The 19776-nt window shown below is 34.1% G+C and overlaps 1 protein-coding gene across 1 annotated transcript in view; it reads left to right on the forward strand.

The window, feature by feature from the left end:
* Naaladl2 (N-acetylated alpha-linked acidic dipeptidase like 2) overlaps positions 1 to 19776 on the forward strand; it is an 876353-nt gene that overhangs the window by 517116 nt on the left and 339461 nt on the right. Inside the window, exon 6 of the mRNA XM_026382942.2 lies at positions 12397 to 12540. Coding sequence (XP_026238727.2) covers positions 12397 to 12540 — 144 coding nt within the window. The remainder of the gene's footprint in view (positions 1 to 12396; positions 12541 to 19776) is intronic.

The raw sequence follows: 19776 nt of genomic DNA on the forward strand, positions 1-19776 counted from the left end.
AAGCTGAAATAAGTATAAGTCTGATATGATCACATTTATATGTCTTATTTACATTTCTGTTTCCTAAAGGTGGGTTCACTGAATAATTGCACTTTTCCCCAATACTTTATTATTTTCCACTAAACTTTTCTCACCTAAATTTTACATAAATTGGTAAATATATATGATTAACAAGAGACAAATTTGTAAGTTTACTTAGACTATTTTTAAAAGTATGTGTTTCCACTGATGCCTAAACTACGAATTTAGACTACTGAGTCTTTATCTTGTGATATTAATTTGACATTAGTTAATGTTTTTAGAATTTCTTATTGCTATGGAGAACCATTCAACTTTAATATCCACAATTGATATGGATAGGCTGTATTGATAAAATGTGAGTTCTCAGACACCTAGCATCTCACTGGTATTTTCATTGAAACTTGAAATAATTTTGAAATCTTTGAGAAGTTCAAATAAATCCTGAATGCCTTCAAAAGTAGTTGATGTCTCCTTTTGTACTGAAAAATGAATCTGACTTTAGCATAATACACTCTAAAAATAGATACTTGCTTTCATATGATTTATTTTTTTCTTTGAAGCAACCTTGCAAATGTGTCACATTTTTAGTTCATTTTATACCAAAACTGTTATAAGAAAGTGAACAAGACTGTCCTACTATTTGTTTGATTTGTGTATCTCAGATCACACCACAGTTAGGCACATGACAGAAATTTTTATCCACCCTCCCACCCCCGCCAAACCTCAAAAGAATGAAAAGAAGGGATGGAGAGACAATGTGCACTATCAGAGGTATAAAGTAGACATTGGGTTTTTCTTTTTTCTTTCCAGTTCTGTTGGACAGTATATGGATAGTATTTGTCAGTGAAATAATGTGGCTCATTTATATTGTACCTGCTCTTCTGTGGAGCTCAAAGCACTTTATGGGTATCTCATCAATCCTAAAGGCTTTCTGTGGGCTAGGTATTTGGCAGCTTTTGTCCTTACTTTATGGACCAGGAAGCTGCAGTTTAAGGGATGTCATTGTGTAGACATTTGCAAAGTATTCAGAAAACAACCAATGGGGTTAAATGTAATGTGTGTGCTATGACCAAGCAATTAAAGTCAGAACTTAATGGGCAGAAGTGTTCTGCATGAAAAGGTGAGAGGGACTTTTTTTACTTTATTTATAGAAACATTGCAGTAATTATTGTACAATGAAGCTAAATAGTAAATGCAATTATTTAAAATATTCTGACTCTTCTTCACCTTCAGGACAGTTTTTCCATCACATTTGCTTCATTTTTAGGGTTTTTATTCTTCTGGTCATCCAGGATTGAATCTTAATTGATGATTCTCTTACTTCATTGCCACCATTCTCTTCAATGTGTTGCCAGGTCTTGACAGTTTTCCTTTTCCAAGCTTTTCATATGGATCTTGTTATAGTTTGAATGTCTCCAAATGGCTCATGAGTTAAGGGCTTGGTCCTCAAGAGTGGTGTTATTTGGAGATGGTAGAGCCTAGTGAGAGGACCTTAGGTTGTCCAGTGTGAGCTTTCAATGAGAATTGTGGGACACTGGTCTCTTGCTTCTTTGCCATAAAGTAAACAATTTGCCTCTACTATACCATGATGCACTGCCTTGCCACAAGCCCAAATTCATGGGGACAAAACATCAAAGGACTAGAACATTCAAAACTGTAAGACAAAATAAATGCTTTCTCTTTGTAATTTAATTATATCAGGTAATTAGTTATAGTAACCAAAAGCAGCCTAACCCAGATCATTACCTTTCTACTCTCAAAGACATCCTAGTTCATGGAGATTTTAGTTCTTACTGAGAAGCTGCAATATGTTCTAAATAGTATTGACACCACACCAGAGTTTAAAAGAAATAATCATTGCTTATCAGACAAATGACTCTAGGCATCTCAAAGTTTCTGAGCTTTATAGTTGTTTCTGAAAATGGAAATGGGAATAACTAGTACAGTTTGAAAAGTTATATCATTATAAAGTATGGAAATGAACTGAGCTCTGTGCCTGTTCTGAATGGTGTGTGTGTGTGTGTGTGTGTGTGTGTGTGTTTGTGTTTAATTTTATTGTGTTCCTTATTACAGTTCTGTTCTTTTGTGCATATCACTATCAGACCAATATTTCTAAATTCCACTTTTATGGTATCAATTCTCTGCTTAAAACTCTATGATAAAGTCCCCCAGCACTTACTTAATATTCCCCACATTTTTTAATCTATCATAACAACTCATCATAGTAAGGACTCTACAATTCTAGTCTTAATCTACAACATATTTGGTTGTCTCCAGTTTCGTGGCTTCTTGCCATTCCCATTTTGCCTCTTTATTTTCCTACATGGCTCATTTAATTCTTTGGCCTGGAGTCATCTCCCCTATATCAACTCATTTTCTTTATAGTTTGAAACATAGGGAAAATATTGTCAAAGCCAAGGTCACTCTATACCAGATGTAGCTAATGAGAAGAGGACTAGTAATTGTTTTCTTTTTTTTTTTTTAAGAGTTCTAGACACTTCTTTTCTATTTCCTGATGATGAGACAAGAAAAGTGTTTCTTGGAGTCAGGCTCTGATATGCTTGGTGACCACTGCTATTATACCTGCTCCTTAGAATTTTTCCCCCCTAGATCTGGTCTTACTCTAGAATGCCTGGTTGGACTTTTTATTTTCCAGTTATTTAAGGTCCCACTCACTTTCTATTACCTCTAACATTCACAGTGTTGACTAGAGTGATGAAGAGACTTTTCAAAATGCACTAGTAATATAACACTACTGAGTTGTTATGAAGGTTAAATGAAGGAGCTGAAAAGAAAATTTAGACCAGAGTGAATAATCTTAATTCTTTTTTCAAGTTCCATTGTCATGGAAAAGCTTTTAAAAGACAACCATGCATGGTGCCTTTTGAAGTAACAAAGACTCCTTTCCTATCCTGTAAGAATACCTTAACTATTAATAGGGCAATTGGGGGGATACTGACCACAGCCACTTCTCTCTCTGTGCCACACAGCTTTTCCCATGATTCCAAAGAAGACTTATTATTTAATTAAATAACCTTGCAATACGTTAAGAAATATTATGTTAGTAAAAATTAAGGCAAAACATTATCTTAGACTTTTTTCCTTAATCTCTTCCTTTCTCTTTTTGTTTTGAATATGAATTTGAGTCCTATGTCATAAAATACTTCTAGGAAATGCACATACAAAACAACTGGATAAATTGTATTCACCAAATTATAGCTCCTTTGCATAAGAAAATTTTTCATATCCATGAATTCACAGGAATAATTAGTAAAAGAATATTGATGACTAAAAATATGTGTACAGGCACTTCTCAACAATCAATCTGTGGCTCAATAACAGGGGACATTTTTTTCCCATGGATTTCTTCCAAGTATATATTCCCTCAATGTATCCCATCAGTATAGAAAGTAAAAATTCTATTTGTGATTAATAATAAAATATAATCTTAATTATATTGTAATAAAAATAATAAATCAGGACAGGAACCTATTAAAATCTTACATACTTCCCATTTTAAACAAAAGAGACATTTCTGTAATTACATCATGGCATTTGCTTCCAACTTAGCTGTATCTTACAGAGAGCCTCTTTCAATGTTAAGGTAAGAAAGCTTTTTTCTAAAATTGATGTCAAGAATACCTTACCATGGGCTGGGGTTGTGGCTCAGTGGCAGAGTGCTTGTCTTGCACATGTGAGGCACTGGATTCGATCCTCAGCACCACATAAAAATAAGTAAAGAAAATAAAGATATTGTGTCCATGTATGACTAAAATAAGTATTAAAAACCAAACAAAACAAGAATATCTTACTATGATGAGCTTAAGAATCCAAAAGAAGTGAGAAAACTTTCCCAGAGTCATTTCTCTCTTAGAGACACAGCAAAGGCCAGATGAAAACAGGAAATATCCAAGGAACCATGAAGCTTTAAAAGATATTTTATACTTGATATAGTGCATTTATTCTGCCAATATCAGGGAAACAAGGGTTAATAATCTCCCACTTTTGTTATTAGTAAATATCTAAAAACTCAGTGAACATAGAAATAAAGTACTGTTCTTCTGCCTATTCATATAATCAGCTTCATAAAATAAAGTGTTTTCATTACAATCTGGTATGAAGAATTTTATTGTAAATTAATGGCTGCATACTTTCACAACAATAACAACAACAAAATAATCAAAACACATCCACATATTTATTTGCTGTCTTTTACAAAATGCAAAGTGTACTTTTTCTGAAACTGTAGACTTTGCAAATCATTCCAATGTTTATACCCTTCAAGTTTGAGAAGAGAAGCTTCTTGGGGTAATGCCTCTAAGGAGGATTACTTTATGGATGGTGTAAGTAATGTGCAGATGGCCAATTATTCCAGTTATGAATCTAGACTACCCTCCTGGAAGTAAAGAACAAAATAGATTATTTATCCTATCCGTCCCTCAGTTTGTTTTTCTTAAGATATAGTTTATGGTTGTTTCTAAAATTTCATGTATTGGAAATGAATACTCTTGGAGTAGACAAAGGTTGAATGCAGAATTTTTTAGATTTGCATAGAGTGGGGAAGTCAGTCCTCATATATCCATATATTCCTCTGAAACAGAATTAAAAATGCATTTGTCAATATCTGAATATTGCTACTGTCATTCTAACTCTAACATTTTGCATAAAAGGCAAGAATATAATATAAATTCAGTGGGATAAAATCCTCCACTAAAAAAAGTATCAGACCAAAAAATATGTGTTAACAGAAGATGTTAATGATGGCCATCATCTTTGGAAAACACAAGATTGGGCTTTGTCTCTGGGGTATTTATATCAATGTGTTTTAAGACATTGGCAGACACAAGGTATGCATGAAAATATCTTCTTATGATAACTTTCAATACTGATCCATTCCAATATAGCTCACACCACATGTCAACTAGTATAAACACTAACTACTATGCTTATGCCATGCATATTGGCCTCATTCCAGCATTCCATCTTGCTTAGCTGCACATTAATCAAAACTTCTTAACATGAAAATAAAAACTTTTCTTTAATTGAATGTTTATCAAGTTTAAACAAATTCTGACTATATAGCCACAATTTTGCATGTATTTAAATATATTCCTTAGAAGGGAGAAAGGGATACAATGATGGTAATTTATATATTATGATTCTTTGCCCCATATAATTTCACTTTACCAATATAAATCTTTTTTGGCTTTTTCTTTTTTGGTACCAGGAATTTGACCCAGGGTTTTGAACCATTGAGCCACATCCCCAACTCTTTTTTATATTTTATTTAGAGATAGGACCTCACTGAGTTGCTTAGAGCCTTGCTAAGTTGCTGAGGTTGGCTTTGAACTCACGACCCTCCTACCTCAGCCACCTTAGCCACTGGGATTAGAGGTGTGAGCCACTATGTCCAGCTAAATCTTGGTTTTATGTCTACATATAAAAGAAAATAATTTTTAATCATGGGGAAAATTATATAACTCCTTTTGGACCTGTGTCATATTATGACCAATCCCTATAAATGGGCTAGTTAGAAATAAAGAGCCCCAGTTAATATTAAAAAGACTTTTCTGTGTGCTGCTTTTCTAAAATAAAAGTTTATGATCTTTTAATATCACAATAAGCAGTCATTTTGCTTTACAAATGATTATGTTACTTTCTACTCCCTTTGGTGTAGATGTAAATACAATTGTTTTTATGATGCTTAAGTTAAGCATTAAAATATTGTGATATTTACAAAATCACAGGATGCTTTTGTTTAAGAGTGGCACAGTGAAGGAAAGCATGCAGCCATCTGTGTCTTCACTTTTATGATTCCATATTTTATGAGTCATGGGTTTTAGTCTCAAGATGAGACAGAACAAAACTGCTCATTTGAACTTTGGTATACTCATCCATTCAAAAATTGTTTACTGAGCGCCCACATTTTACTCAGCACCATGCTCAGCCTGGGGAATACAGTGGTAAATGAGCCCTGAGGAGCTTATGCTATGGGGGTGAGTAGAAAACCTTTTGAAAAGGAATTAGAGGAGACAGTAAGTTTAATAAATGTGTAAGCAAAGGCTTATGTGGGAGCACATAAGAAGGAAAAAGCTTCTTAGGATGTCTGACAATTCAGACTTGGGCGAATTGTTATCTTTGAGCCTTTGGTCCTAAAATCTACATTAGTTAGATATAAAGGCAATAAATGTATTGTGAAATTAAAGAAAATTTAATTATGGAAATAAAGATTAGTAAGAAAAGCCCTATATGGTGAAGAAAACCATATATATACACATTCAGAGAAGAGGGCATAGCACAAAATATTTTTTGAGTGTTTTCATTTTTAATAATAACCTAATAACACAGTGTTGCCTTTGACTAGCTTGAAGGAAGATGGTGGTATTCATAAGTACTGGTTTATAAGATACTAAAAAAAATAAAGGATCAATATCTTCATTAGGACAGCAAAATGACCAGCCATTGTAATGTGCTGGTCATTTCAGAAAACTTACTAAAAAAACACAAACCTGTAAATTTAATGGGCTCAAATAAAAAAAAATTGTGCCAGTTATTTAATGGTCTGATGTCTGTCAAAGTGACAGTCCTCTGAAGACAGTAAAATCATATATTCTGGGATAACAACACTAATACCAACTTTCTCATTTGATTATTTGGGTCTTTTACATAAAAGCAGAGTGAAATATGCCTTAAAATCTTTGCTTTCTCAGCTTTCTGATACTTTGGTTTGCTTGTAAGTGGGCAGTATTTTTACTTTTAGCTTGTCATCATTTATGGTATTAAATTACAATATCTAAAAGTAAGAAAGGAAATTTCAAATCAGTCAACTATTATAATATTTATTCATGAATGAAATAATGAGTTATAAATGTAATACTGATGTTTAAATTACCAAATTCAACTTTGAAGAAAGGACAAAAAACAAAACAAAAATGCTCTCAATCCTTTTTCAACTTATTTAGACAGAGCTTATGAACAGACTTGTTACACATTTTGAAACAGATCAAAAGAACTGTTGATCTGAGATTTACAGACGTAGTCAAAGGTTCTGCAACTTTTAACTCTAGAAAATGGGAGGAAACACAGTGTTCATCCATTTGTTCTGCTTTTTATATTTTTGTTGATGTGAAAATTATGAATTGTGAATTGTGCTGTGGAAAAGTATACACTGATTTGGGCTAGTATTTATCTAATGTTCATATGAATCACCCAGGGATCTTGTTAGAGGAAGGATTTTGATTCTTAAAGTCTGGGGTGGGGCCTGAGATTTTGAAAATGTACTAGGGTCCAGGTCATATGGCCATTCTTTGTTGGAGGGCTACCATTGAATGGAAAGTATCTATACTTCACTGAGTAGCAAAAATGTCACACATACACATGAGGAGGGGTGGGGATATCAAGTGCAGAGGGTTGAGTCATGCTCCTAAAGTCAGAAGCTCTGCTGTTCTTCTAACTGTGGTACATTGTCATCACCCATCAACACAAGGCCCCTCTTTTACTGAACCAGCATCTTCTTTACCTTAGAACCTCTTAGCATCTCAATCTTGAGGTTCCCAATGTCTGAGATTTCTGCTTGTATAATTGGCACTGGTTGCATACACTGACTTTTTAATTGGGGTTTTTTGTCTCTCTCACACACACGTTTTTCTTCCCTCTCTTCCTTTTTTTTCTTTATTTCTCCTGAACTGGGGCTTGAATCCAGGGCCTCATGCATGCTGGGAAAGCACTCTACCATGAGTTTTGTTCTGGCCCTCTCTTTCCCCCATTTTTTTTAATTATTATTTTGAGACACAGGGTCTTGCTAAGTTACTGACGCTGGCCTGGAACTTGGTGATCCTCTTGCCTCTGGAGTAGCTAAGGTTATAGGTATGCACTGCTACACTGGGCTCATGTTTTCATTATACCTAACCAATGTGATTGAATGAATGGATATCAACAGCATGAAAAGAATAAGGTGAAACCTATTAAATATGTACAGATAGATAATATTTACTTATTTAACCTCATTTCTTCTAAATGTCACTCACTATAATTCAGACTCTGGATGTCTGAGCAAATAGTGTGCTTTATTTCAGTAAGTCAGCAAAATGAAGACCGTTTGGGGTCACCTTGATAGTTCAGGAATAGTAGATGGGGTGACAATATACAAATAGCGAAATCAATTATTTGTTGCATTTCTAACTGTGATTCAGTGTTGGAGTTGGACTTAAGTTCTGTATATTCAAATCTTCATTATACTGTATGTGTGTGGTTGAATATTTGTGTGTATGTGTGAGATTGAACTATTGATGGAATGGATACGTTTGAATCTTTAGATTACAAAGAATGCATAGAGACTTAGATACCTATTAAAATAAAAATTGATGTCATCAGTATGGAACATAAACAATGCACAGAACATGACACAAATGCTTGCATCTAAAAGCTAGAGAGCTAAAATGTAATATTACAGTTTTTCTATATAGTACTTTTAGTATCACGGAACATACTCTACTTAATTTTCATATCACATTTAATGTTCATAAATGTGTATTAAAATATAACTGAATAAAATGTGATATGTGTTTGGTTTTACTTAAAGTCTTTTAATATAATGTAAGAAAATGAAATTCTCTCAGCTTTTCTTCAATAGTTGGGTTTTTGAAAAAAGCAACTTTTGTCTATAATTTAATCTTAGTGTCTTGTTAAGTTCTGCTTTTAGTATCTGCTCTCAGAAGTGAACTGTTTGTCAAATTTCCATTAAGGTGAAGGTGAAAAATTAATGAACCACTTACTTCAGGAATTTCAAAACTAATGCAAGTCTATTAGTCATGCAGCACAAAAAATCAAAGATTTGGGGATGTGCAATTATGGCTTAGGTTTCACTCATATTTAACTTTTAAATATTTTGTTTTATATGCTTAGTAGAGCAATCTGGTGAAAAATGGAATAGAGATATTGATTTTTTAGTAGCAGATAAATATAACTCAAAGATGATTTTATTTATTGAAAAACTACTCACTATAACAGGTATTGTTAGAACAAGGTTAATCATTGGGTTGATGGGGATAGATGGATCTGGAAAGTCTGTTTGATGTGACTGCTGGGAGAAGGGAACAGTCAGCTCTGGAGAAGTCATAAGTATATAGCAAGTAGAGAACTATAAATTGGTCTTCAGTTGGGCTCTTGCTCAATGTTATAGACATTCAAAAAAATCAGTAAAATAAGCATTTATTTTTCAAATAATTGTGATTATTTCTATTTCACTAATTATTGATCTACTGATGTGTTTCTGACAATGTGCTAGGTGCTATGTATCATATAATGATATGGATGAATTGGTTTTTTTCTTCAAGAAAATTAGAATTTAGTGGAAAAAAAAGATGAAGTGTTTCTTGTATAGCAATAATGATAATTGAAAAAGGCAAGTATTGCCAAAACGGTGCAGGTGTATCACATAGAACCCAAGGTATCAGTGAAAACTTCACGTGGAAGGTGACTTTTGAGTTGGGTTTTGAAGGAAGCACTGTGCACTTCAGATTTGTGTAGTGGGTGAGAAGAACAAGTAAAGTGACAGGAAACGCTTAAGTAAAAATATGAAGATAAAAATCACAGAACATGTAGGGGATAGATCAAGCTTTTACGGAAGACATATGAGGAAGAATGACAGGAAATAATACTGGAAAGATAAAGTTTAATATTGCAAAGGACCTTGAATGACAAGCTAAAATTAAGCATTTGAACTGGTAAAGCATACAGAAACTTAAGAAATTTTATTTTGTATGGGAAACCTGTTAGGATCCAACACCCATCAAAATTTCAAAATAACTGATACACATAAATACCGTTTCACTGTCCTATGTATAATAAAAATTGGTAAAAGTGATGGCAGTTTGTGTGCAGGGGTTGGTCACTTTGCCTGTCAGCACCCTCTTGGAGGTGTGTGGATCCCCTTCACTTTGTCCCAGCAGGTTCTGTGACCACGGTCGTCTTCTAAGTAGACCATTCATGGCCTGCTTCCTGAGCATGAGACCTGTGCCGTCTCTCAGAGCTCCCACTCAGGAGGGCCTCACATTTGTTTCAGTGTTCTGCTACAGCCATACTGAATTTCTTCATATTTTTGCAACGGGCCATCCCACATTGTCATTTTGCTTGTGGCCCTGCAAATTATATAGCCAGTCATGGAAGTATGACATGAAAATGGCCAGGGAGCCGTGAACTACACTATGGTCCAAACGCACTGTCATATATCCACAGAAAAGAGTTACTAAATTATAAGACTAGAGCTGTGCTTATATAACAAAACTGATTCTAAGCTTAAATCTTTATTATTGTTTTCTTCAAAGCCATGACTTCTAAGGCTGCCACAGGCCTAAGCTAAATATCATTTTTTCAGCCTCGTGGTTTTCCAGATAATAAATTAAGGAAACACTTTTGAAACATATTTTCTCATTTTATGCTCTGCCTCCTGGAGCCTGCCTGCCAGGATCATTGGGCTCTGCACCCCCTGCAGTCCTGTCAAATTAAATTCTGGGAAAACTTTCAGCAATTATTTTCCTTAATAAAAGTTTTGAAAAATATAAGACTGTGTTCGGAAACATTATTGGCTGCCTCATAGAGTCATTCCATTGTGTATTTCTTTTTCTGACTCTGTAAAAATATTTCAGTTGATTATTTTTTAAATGTTTGCTTAAGAACCATTTAGTTTTTTTCTCTTTTTACTAAGTATTTGTGTAGTTTTCTTCATTTTGCATTACCACAGCTGTTTTCTCTCTTTTTTTATTTTGTTTTTTTTTTCAAACTTATAAATGAATATAGTTTATTTAGTCAAATATTTTCATGAGGCTTGATTTATAAAAATGCCACCTTCCCCTACCCTTTCCTGTGTCTCCTATCCTTTAATTGTCTCCCCAGGGAAAACACTTAATTGCTTTTAATACCTTTTGTCACCTATTTTTTATATTTACCTCCTATCTTTCAACATTTTTGGGTTATCTCATCATTTTTCAGTATTTTCCATTATATTGACTTACCACTCAGAAAAACATGGATTTACCTTTCATAAGACTCCACAAGCATGACCTTGGGCTTTGGCCCCTCCCCCATTTATCCTAAAAATATCGTTTTTTACTTTTAAGTCAATAATCATCATTTATATTATGATTATATAAATATCACCCATATTGTACCATTACCTACCTTCTAACACAAGTTCTGGTCCCTTTACAGCTAATAGTTGTCTCTCTTTATATTTCTTATTTTTCTACATGTCTAGGAACTCTTCAAATCCTAATTCTGATCTGACAGTAAATATTCTCTGGATACATTATCTCTCATCTGTATTCCCATTTATTTTGTCTTCCTGGAGACCTTCGTTCAGAGACTCCTGGCCTCCTCCTCTCATCCTCACTGGGCTGCTTCAGTGGGCATCCCTCTTACTGTACAGTATTCATGGTGGAAGCTCACACTTAAAAATAGCAAAACTAAATTGATTTGAAGTTTTTGTATAGGGGTGGAATTTATTGAGTAATGATTTCCAATGCAGGATGTCTTGAGAGAGTTACTTTTGGCTAGACCTCCAGATTTTAATTATTTTTAGATATTTTTGGTTGAGCTGGATTTATTTGCTACTAGACAATCTTCTATTGACCTACCTGGACGGAAGGAATTGGGTGTCAGGAAGGTAAAACATCTGAAGAGTCTCAGCAATGATATCAACATCCTGTTTTCAGTATCACTTACTTCACTGTATCTGGTGTCTCCAGATTCAGAGTTTCTATTTTCTGTTAGAATGAGGGAGGAATAGGAACCTGCATTGACTGGGTGTGCAAGAAGCTCAGTAGGACAGATTCCTTCTCAATTAGAATCTATTCCAATCCTCTGAATCCAGCCACCTTCATGCCTGCCTCAGTAGGGAGCTGTTTTTGCCAATCCCTAAGCCTTTCTGAGTTCTGCAGTTATAACTGTGCTGCTTCTTGTTTCTCACTGCAGGCTGAGATTTTGGTCTCCTCAGGGCTGTTATGTCAGTTGACACTTACTCATCTGCTTTCCAACTTCTAAAATTGTATTACTATCTATTCTCTCTGCCCCTGTGGATTTACTCTTTTTCATGCCTTTGTTGTCATTTTAATGGAGTTTTATGGGACAATGGAGGTAAGTGTATGTGTACAATCTGCCATCTTTAATAGGATACATAATTGTAATTGGACTAGATTCTTATGAAGTATCTCAAATCATTTTTAATAAGTAGACACGGTGTAACTAAGGAGTAAATAAACAAATGAACAAATATAAACTTACTGCTCATGATTTACATACTTATTACAAAGAACTTCTCCTTGATTATTTTTAATATCTGTTTACTAAGGACAATGTTCCTTCCTCTTCTGAATACAGATGGAAGCTTCAGACAAAACCAGTCAAACCTCACCTCCCTGTTGGTGCAGCCCATTTCTGCATCCCTTGTGGCAAAACTGATCTCTTCTCCAATAACGAGAAGCAAAAGCAACATCTGTAGCCCTCTCGAGCTTCCAAACAATGGTAAAGTATTTAATATCCTTCTGTGTGTCTTGTCATTTTTGAAAGAACTATGATCATTTAAAAAAAATCTCTTAAATTGACATGTTTAGGATTCTTCTTTCCAAAACATTGACTTTTGATGAAGGGGACATTTATCTGCTCTGTGCTCTATAGAGACATTTTTAAAAAAGTAATTTTGGTAAACACTAAGAGTGGACCAAACTCAGAGGTTTAAAAAAAGAAAAAAGCATTTTGAACTGCTACAAAGAAAAGTAGCTTTACAAAATAAAGCATTTTGTACATGCGTGAAAATCTGCTTAACATAGCTTCCCCATTTCTGCTTCAGCAGTCTCACTGCCTGCCAAGATTCAGTGGATAGCAGGCAGCTATCTGGGGTATGAAGTCTTTTAGTATAAAGCATTAAAGCCTAATTCCTGCAATTGACTAAAAAATCCCTCTGTCTATACGCATCATCGCCCTAGAGATGCTTCTGGTACAGCAGTGCTGTTTGTCAGGCCTTGGTGGGCCACACAGGATCAAACCAGAGTAGTTAAGCTACCTATGGTAGGATGAAAGCCAGGGGCTATATCTTGTTTCTGCCTCCAACTTGAGCATTAGAGTTCAAAGAAGAGATTCTCTTTACATATTGTCAGGTTTGTCTCTAGTTGCTGTTAACTATTACTTAAGAGCTGGCGTTTTATTTAATTTATTTTTTTGTTGTGTGTGTGTATGTGTTCACCTCTGAAAGCACAGCTGGCTGTGTTTTAGCTCACCTGGTTTTCTCTCGATAACAAAAGCATTAAAAATGTTTTGAAGAAGCTTTTTGAAAAAATCTGAATACATTCAGGATGGCTTTCTGTTAGAGGCATATACTTTTCAACGTTCTATAGACCAAGAACCTCCTCAACTCCTTATTAATTGAGCAAAGTAGACAATAATAATAATAATGACAACAATAATAAGCCTATGCCCTCAAAGGAGTTTTCTGGGAAGATTTATGTTTTGTTTTGACTTTTTTATCTGTCATCTATTGAGAGCTGCAGAAACTGATCACATGCTTTGTTAAAATATGTGAGCAACAACACAATAATAGTTAAATCATAAAAAAAGATCTGAACTTGTAAAGAACTAGATTTAGGCTCTGACTTCATTAGTTAAGTCATTACAGATTTGAACTCCCAATGAATTCCAGTCACTGTGTTCAGTTCCTGCATTAGTACCATTGCTGGCCCAAACTCACCTCCCAACTAGAAGTACTTCTTTCATTTACAGAAGGGTAGCAAACCCTCTGTGTCATTCCACGTTGTAGTGAGAATCAAATTATGATATGTCGAGGGCCAGGCATGGGCTGTGTATGTGAACTATGAACATCTGAGCATATGGGAGGACTGGCCTGATGTTGAGTGCTCTTTGGGCCATGTAACACATGTGTGTACTTTTCTCCCGCTCTGCCTGTATTTCTACACAGCACCTGAGATGGGTGTGACTTGTGAAGATGTCAATCAATCTACTGACATCACTAAGCTAGACTCAAGCCCCTGAAACCTGCCCCTTTGCCTTATTTGAAAAGAACATTCTATTGATCCTCCCTCTGTGTCCCCTGCTATAAAAATAAAGATTTCAGGTGACTCGCTCTCTTTCCTTATTAACTCCTTATTAATTGAGCAAAGTAGACAATAATAATAGTGATGTAGACTTCTAGTATAAAATGAGTCATTGCTCATTTTCTCTGGACCCAGAGAAAAAGGTATTTTCTTTGTCTTTGTGTGTGATTATTTTGTACCAATCCAAATGCACCTGGAGTGACCCTGAATGATTTAGTTGCATGTCGTGGCAATGATATATGCCTCACCAATTTTGTATGCTATAAAATATTAGGAGAATTGGCAAATCTTTTCCTTATTGAGAAAATATATTAAGTTCCTTCTCATTGTGCAAATAATGTCTTAGCAAAACAAAATGATTCTGTCTCCATATATATCTCTATAATAAATTAACAACATGTATGATGCTGATAAACAAAGTTGAGATATATGCTAAAACCTGCTTACAAATCCAGTGTTAAAGATGCAATGAGAGAGGCCTGATTTCTATGAAATTATGCCACAACAACTTTTTTATGGATATAGTAATTATTATTGTTTTTTAGAAAAATCCAGACATATATTTCAATCATAAAAAGATATTTAATGTTATAATGTAGCTTCATTTTTTTTTTAAAGAGAGAGTGAGAGAGGAGAGAGAGAGAGAGAGAGAGAGAGAGAGAGAGAGAGAGAGAGAAAGAGAATCCTTAACATTTTATTTTTTAGTTCTCGGCGGACACAACATCTTTGTTGGTATGTGGTGCTGAGGATCGAACCCGGGCAGCGCGCATGCCAGGCGAGTGCGCTACCACTTGAGCCACATCCCCAGCCCCCAATAGCTTCATTTTTTTAAAATAGAGAATTATGCTTATATTTCTTAAATCTTGATTAAGCAGTCTGAGTAGGAGGTTAGACATAAACTAATCTTAAATATACTGTAATTACCCCCTTTACCCTGATGTTTTGGACAGTAACACTCATCATATATCCAAAATTATTAATGTTTAAGTTTTTCTGATAATCATCTATAAAACACACTGAGGTGCTGGACTTTTAAGCAAGTAGAACTGTGCTTATTGTTTATGAATTAAAAAAATAATGTCAGGCATTTTTTTGTATTTGTTCAAATCAGTTATACATGCCAGTAGAATGCATTTTGATACATTACACATAAATGAGTATAACTTCTCACTCTCCTGTTTGTACCTGATGTAGAGTTACATGGGTCATATAATCACATAGGATAATAAAGGCATATTATATCTTGTTGTTAAAATCTATACGTATATCCCTGAACTTTAGGGTTAGAAAATCTTCACTACTCAGGTTCAGCTATAGTACATTAAAAATAAATGTGCAAATCAACTATTTATCATACTTATTTAACTATCTATATCAAATCAGAATTCTATAAACTGCAGTCAAAAATGTAGTAGAATTTTTTACCTTTTTTCTTAACACTTTAAATGATATGTTATGAGTAGGTTTGGTAGAATTCTAGACTCTGGGAATAGATCCTGACTGGCTCAAGCCCATTGGCTTATCACATTAATGATATTGTGACAATCGAACCATGATCCAATCTGGCAAAACAAGACCAAGATGTGATTTTTTAACTTTGAGCAATGACTCATTTTATACTAGAAGTGAACAAGAAAGCATATATCTCTAGTATATGTCTTGGAACCATGAGAGTGCATTTTACTCCAAAATTGAGTCAACAGGAAGGGTGGGGAGGGGCAGGGGATTGGGCAGAGAGAGACTCTTGTCCATAGCATTTGATCCTTAAATAAAGACTTATCTGAAGCCAAATCCATTGAACTGTCCATTTATGTTCTGTTTTTAGTTATTTGCAATGGAAGACTGATTCAGACAGTAAAACTTAAAGAATTAAATGTTTGTATTCATGAAATATGCTCAGCATAGAAGACAATGGGGATTCCTATAGAGAGCCCTGACAGAACGAAACAGTTTTATGAGAAATGGAAAAAGAATCAGGAAAAATATTTTTGCCTAAATAAATATAGATATTTTCATTGATTAGACAATTGGATGCTGACTCCATTTTCTTTCCCCTTATCTTCCTTTTTGTACCTCGTACTTATTGAATCTAACATATAGTCCATCTTTGTTCTTGAAACTCAATCAGAACATGAAAATCTTAAAATGTGAAATATCAATCTGAGCTCGAAGCTAAAATCCATGAATATGATAGGAAAAAATGAGATGAAAAATGTAAAACAGATAATATAACTTAAGGAGAAAAATACAAATGAATCAAGTAAAAAATAGTATTTTTATATATTTAATGAATTCATTATTTGCATAAAGAATGCCCATTTATCAGTGATGGCAAGTTTTTACAGAAGTAAATTTGGAGCATATCTCTTCAAGTGGAAATGTATATATGTATATGTATATGTATATGTGTGTGTGTGTGTGTGTGTGTGTGTATTCTTATTCACTACTTGATATATTCTTTGGTGAAAATGTCAGTATAACATTGAATTGATAATTTCATATTAACCTTTACCTATTTCAAATGTACTTTAAATATTTATCTTTTTTAATTTGTTGCCAGCTATTTGAAAAAGATTATTAGCAACTTTAGAGTAGAGATTTAAAAACATGTATTGGACATGTATACTATTACAAATTGTGATTATACAAAAATTTATTGGCAAATCATTCATTTTAACATTTAAAAAAGTCATTAACAAGAAATGTTAGAACACTTGCTAGTACCTGGCATTATTTTTGTTACATATGAAACTAATCAATCTGTTTAAAGTACATGTGATAAAATCCAAGAGTAATTATGCTATTCTGGTTAGAGAATGTCTTGGGATTATGTATTTGTTTCTATATAATTATCTATCTATCTATCTATCCATCCATCCACCCTTCTATCAATCCATATATCATTGTATATCTATAATATATCTCAGTAGACAGGGAGTAGTATAGATTTGATCATGATGTGCTCTCATCTAATTTCCAATATAGTAAGTGGTTAGCCTTGTTGAGCACAGCAAAACAGAAGAAAAAACTTATTTGTTTTTTAGTAGACTTAAAAAAGTAGGAAAATGCAAATTTGTTCTAGAAGAGTTTTGGTTTCATAGTCAGCTTTCTGCTACTATAATAAAAATACCCGAGGCAACAATTTAAAAGGAGAAAAGGTTTATTTTGACTCATAGTTTTGAGGTTTCAGTCTACAGTCATTTGACCTCATTGTTTTGGGGCATGTGATGAGGCAGTGCATCATGGTAGTGTGTGTGGAAGAGGAAACTGAGAGAAGAAGAGGCAAAACAAGGTACCAACAACCTGTTCAGTGTCATATCTTCAATGTCCTAACTTTCTTCCACTAGGTCCCACCTCCTAAAAATTCCACCATCTCCCCAATAGCAGCACATGCTGGTGACCAAGCATTAAATCCATGGGACTTTAAAGAACATGTATCCAAGTGATATCAGTGGGCTTTAATAACTTCCATCCATCAATAGAGAAGAAAATACTTGGAAGAAAATGGGGAATCTTAATTTGTACAGACAATTTCTATATAGCATACATACAGATATGGTAGATTCTGCTTATCTAAAAGAAAAAATCAATGTGCTAGATCACTCTAGAAAGACTGATATATGTGGGGATAATGTGAACTAGTTGTTACTAAACTCTGCAATGGTGACACCCAATTTTATGGCTTTTCAAGCAAGCAATTACACAGTGAACCTAGGAGCCTGAGCTGGAAGCTGATGGAGTAATCCTTAGAACTAAAGATCAGCATTCCTGAGCTGCCAGTCTGACAGTCTGACGTGCTTGGACAAAAGAAAAAATAGCTTCAGAATTAGCTTTGAAGGACTATTCATCAAGGATCTTCAACAGAGTGAGCATAGGTGGGAAACCTATTGTCCAAAGTCCATGAAAAGTAGAGTCAGTCCTCTGTTTCCTGGGGAGTGCAGGCTGGGCTGACTGAGGGGGACAGAGCTGTCATTCACCCAGAACTTCTCAACTCTGCAAAGGTTTCTGTTGTTTTTTTTTTTTTTTTAACAGTTTGATTTTAGAAAAGATTCAGTTCAGCTTTAATCCAGATTACTTTTTTATTTGCTTAAAGACCCTAAGATAACCTGGAACATACACTTCTTTTTATTTGTTTGCTTAAAGACCTAAAGGCCACTTAGAATGTACACCTCTTCAAATAAAATCATTTTAGCCAGTGTTGTCCAATTTTTCTAGGTTTCTCATCAATTTTTATAACTTCTTACATTCTTATGCCTTTATTTTTCAAATACCTGTCATTCTCACCAATTACAGAAAAGTAAACTTTGGAATTTGTATGTGTGATACAGTCCATTAGTTCAAATCCTATTTTTCTATTTTGATGGTCTATTTTCTTCAATGGACCTGTCATTTTCTAACAGAGTAACTACCACAGATTTCTCACTGCCTTTCTGGTTCTATATTCTGCTACTCCTTCATGTATTCAATGTTGTTACTGAGTATTCTATTCAGAATTATCCAAATATTTCTTACATATTTATGTCTTTAAGTTGTAAAGGCATAGTGTCTTTTAAAGTCTTAAATTTTAGTCCAAATGCCATCTCCTCCATAAAAAGCCCTTCAGGGTTCCTCTGAAGTTGGAGGCAGCCCCTCCTGTCTCTTTCTGCCAGGCTCTTGGCATTTACATGATTCTTAGTATTATGATGTGATATTCTTCTTATCTAATGGATAAGTAACTGGATTTTTATTAGAATATATTGTTTTCTCTTTATTCCTATATTTCATTTTTTTTTTGAAGTCTGCTTTATGGACAGGATCAAAATTCCATGAGTATTTAAAAAGAACATGTAATATGTAGTTGCAAGATTTAGGGCCCTGATAAGCACATTTAGATTAAGGTTTATTTACTTTTTTCTTCTCTTTTTGTGGTGCTAGTGATAAATCTCAGAGCCTTGTGCTTGTGAAGCAAGCACTCTTCTACTTAGCTATGCCGCAAGTCCTTAGACTAAGTTTAATCAGATTGTTAAAGTATTCTATATTTTATTAGTCTTAAAATCTCTCAATGTGAGAATAGTTTGTTAATTTTACTTTATATATTTTGAAATCATCATGTAGGTGTTCATGGAATCAAATATATCACATCTTCCTTGAGAAAGAAGCCACTTTATAAAGTGAAGTGATATTCTTAATATTTAGTAATGTACACTTTAAATTCCATTTGGTATGACATTTATTTAGCTACACTAGTTTTTTAAAAATGTGTACTTTTATGCTGAATCTTTTTTGATTTCAACCTTTCTATGTCTTTATTTTATGTTTGTCTCATTGATAATAAATAATTTGCATTTTAAATATAGTCTGATCATATTTTACCTGGAGCATTCGATTCATTATACTTAATGATATTCCTATCTACTTAGTCTGACATTTTTCATCTTTAGGTTTCCTCTTTGCATCAAAAATACTATCCTTTTGTTTTATGATTCTCTCTAGATTTAGATTTTGGTCATTATATTTTCCCTCTACTCTTTTAGATATTATAAATACTGCTGTTATTTTAGTCTAGAAATTACTTTTTGACTTCCCTTGCTCCTTATGTGTTCACTGTCAGGTAACTTTCTTCACAATCTCTTGGGATGAAATAAAGGAGTGCAGCCCTTTAGAATTCCTACTT

Source organism: Urocitellus parryii, chromosome 2 (genome assembly GCF_045843805.1).
Source record: "Urocitellus parryii isolate mUroPar1 chromosome 2, mUroPar1.hap1, whole genome shotgun sequence".
NCBI classification, from domain to species: Eukaryota; Metazoa; Chordata; class Mammalia; order Rodentia; family Sciuridae; genus Urocitellus; species Urocitellus parryii.